This window comes from Myotis davidii, unplaced genomic scaffold, assembly GCF_000327345.1.
Source record: "Myotis davidii unplaced genomic scaffold, ASM32734v1 scaffold68, whole genome shotgun sequence".
Taxonomy (NCBI): Eukaryota; Metazoa; Chordata; class Mammalia; order Chiroptera; family Vespertilionidae; genus Myotis; species Myotis davidii.
In genome coordinates this window covers 1,425,713-1,426,953 of record NW_006300376.1, presented here as the reverse complement: position 1 = coordinate 1,426,953, position 1,241 = coordinate 1,425,713, and the positions used below count along the sequence as shown (strand labels likewise).

At 56.2% G+C, this 1,241-nt stretch overlaps 1 protein-coding gene across 1 annotated transcript in view; it reads left to right on the top strand.

Annotated features, from left to right (window-relative positions):
- NR2E1 (nuclear receptor subfamily 2 group E member 1) overlaps nt 1–1,241 on the top strand; it is a 19,188-nt gene that overhangs the window by 2,304 nt on the left and 15,643 nt on the right. The window contains exon 2 of the mRNA XM_006777245.2: nt 162–184. Coding sequence (XP_006777308.1) covers nt 162–184 — 23 coding nt within the window. The remainder of the gene's footprint in view (nt 1–161; nt 185–1,241) is intronic.

The following is a 1,241-nucleotide window of genomic DNA, read 5'->3' as shown; positions in this document are numbered from 1 at the left end:
GGCCCGCGGTCATCTTTCATTCCCGAACGGGCCTGGGCGCTTAGAGGAGGCCCCAATACATGTAGCGGTGCATGAATAATGCTCATTGTAGGAAACTGACACTTGCTCAAGGAAAAAAAAGTTTGACTATAAAATCACTTCATTATTTGCTTTTACCGCAGCCTCGGTGCTAATCCCCTCAGAGGTCAGATTGCTTAGCCACCCCCCACACCCCTGGCTGAGCGCTCCAGGGGGCAGCTGTGGAGTTTCACCCGGGCCTCAGGCCGCCCGGGTCCAGACTGGAGGCCTTTGCCTGGGCAGCGAATGAAAATTAAATGTTAAGGAGTTAGTTATTATGAACTACCATGATTACTAAAGTGTTAACACTTTATTTAATGCTCCCCCTGTTTGTGGGAGGAAGGGTCTCAGGCTGGAGGGCCTCTTCTCCATTCTTTGGGGAAAAATAGCTCCCTCCCTACGGGGTTTTTGAATGTTACCCCCTCCTGAACATTCCTTCAGAGTCTGCGGGCACCCCAGCCCTGAGGGGATTTCAGGGAAAGTTCTCTTCAATCTGGCGACTGTGGAAGCCCATGGCGGGGGTGTAGGGGGACCACAGTCCAGAGAAATCCGGCAGGCCCTTTAGAACAGTAGCCGGGCGACCTTAGGCAAGTCACAGTTTTCCCAAGCCTGGGTTCCCAACAGGAACGGGGGGGGGGGGGGGGGGGCGGCCGCAGAGGATCCAGGGATGGAAACAGGTCTTGGAGGAAGACGCTGGGGAAGGAAGGCGAGGAGGCACTGTCCCAGGCGGACCTGCCCGGCAGCCGCACACTTGCACCAACCTCCTGGGACTCGCCTAGCCCAGTGCTAGTTACTCTGGGGAGACATTTTTTCCTAAAGGAAGGAATTTCTCAAAAGCGTCCCCCCCCCCCCGCAACCATTTTTAAAACATAGGTAAAGCGAAAGTTGGGCACTGACCACGACTCTTCTTATCATTAATAATCCTAGGAGTAGCATTGCAATCATCCTCCTGATCACAACCACCGCCCCGCAGCTCCAGGAAAACTCGCTGCCCCCCCCCCTACCATCCCTGGTTGCAGCCGTGTTTGTGTTTCTTCTTTCCCCCTTTTGCGTCTCCAGTTTGTCTCCTCGCGCGCTCGCCAACAACTTTGTCTGTTCAATGCAGGAGCCGGGGAGGGAGGCGGCCAAACTTTGCGCGGAGCCCGGAGGCAGCGGCGGCCGCGCTGCCGCCTGGCCGCGGGCAT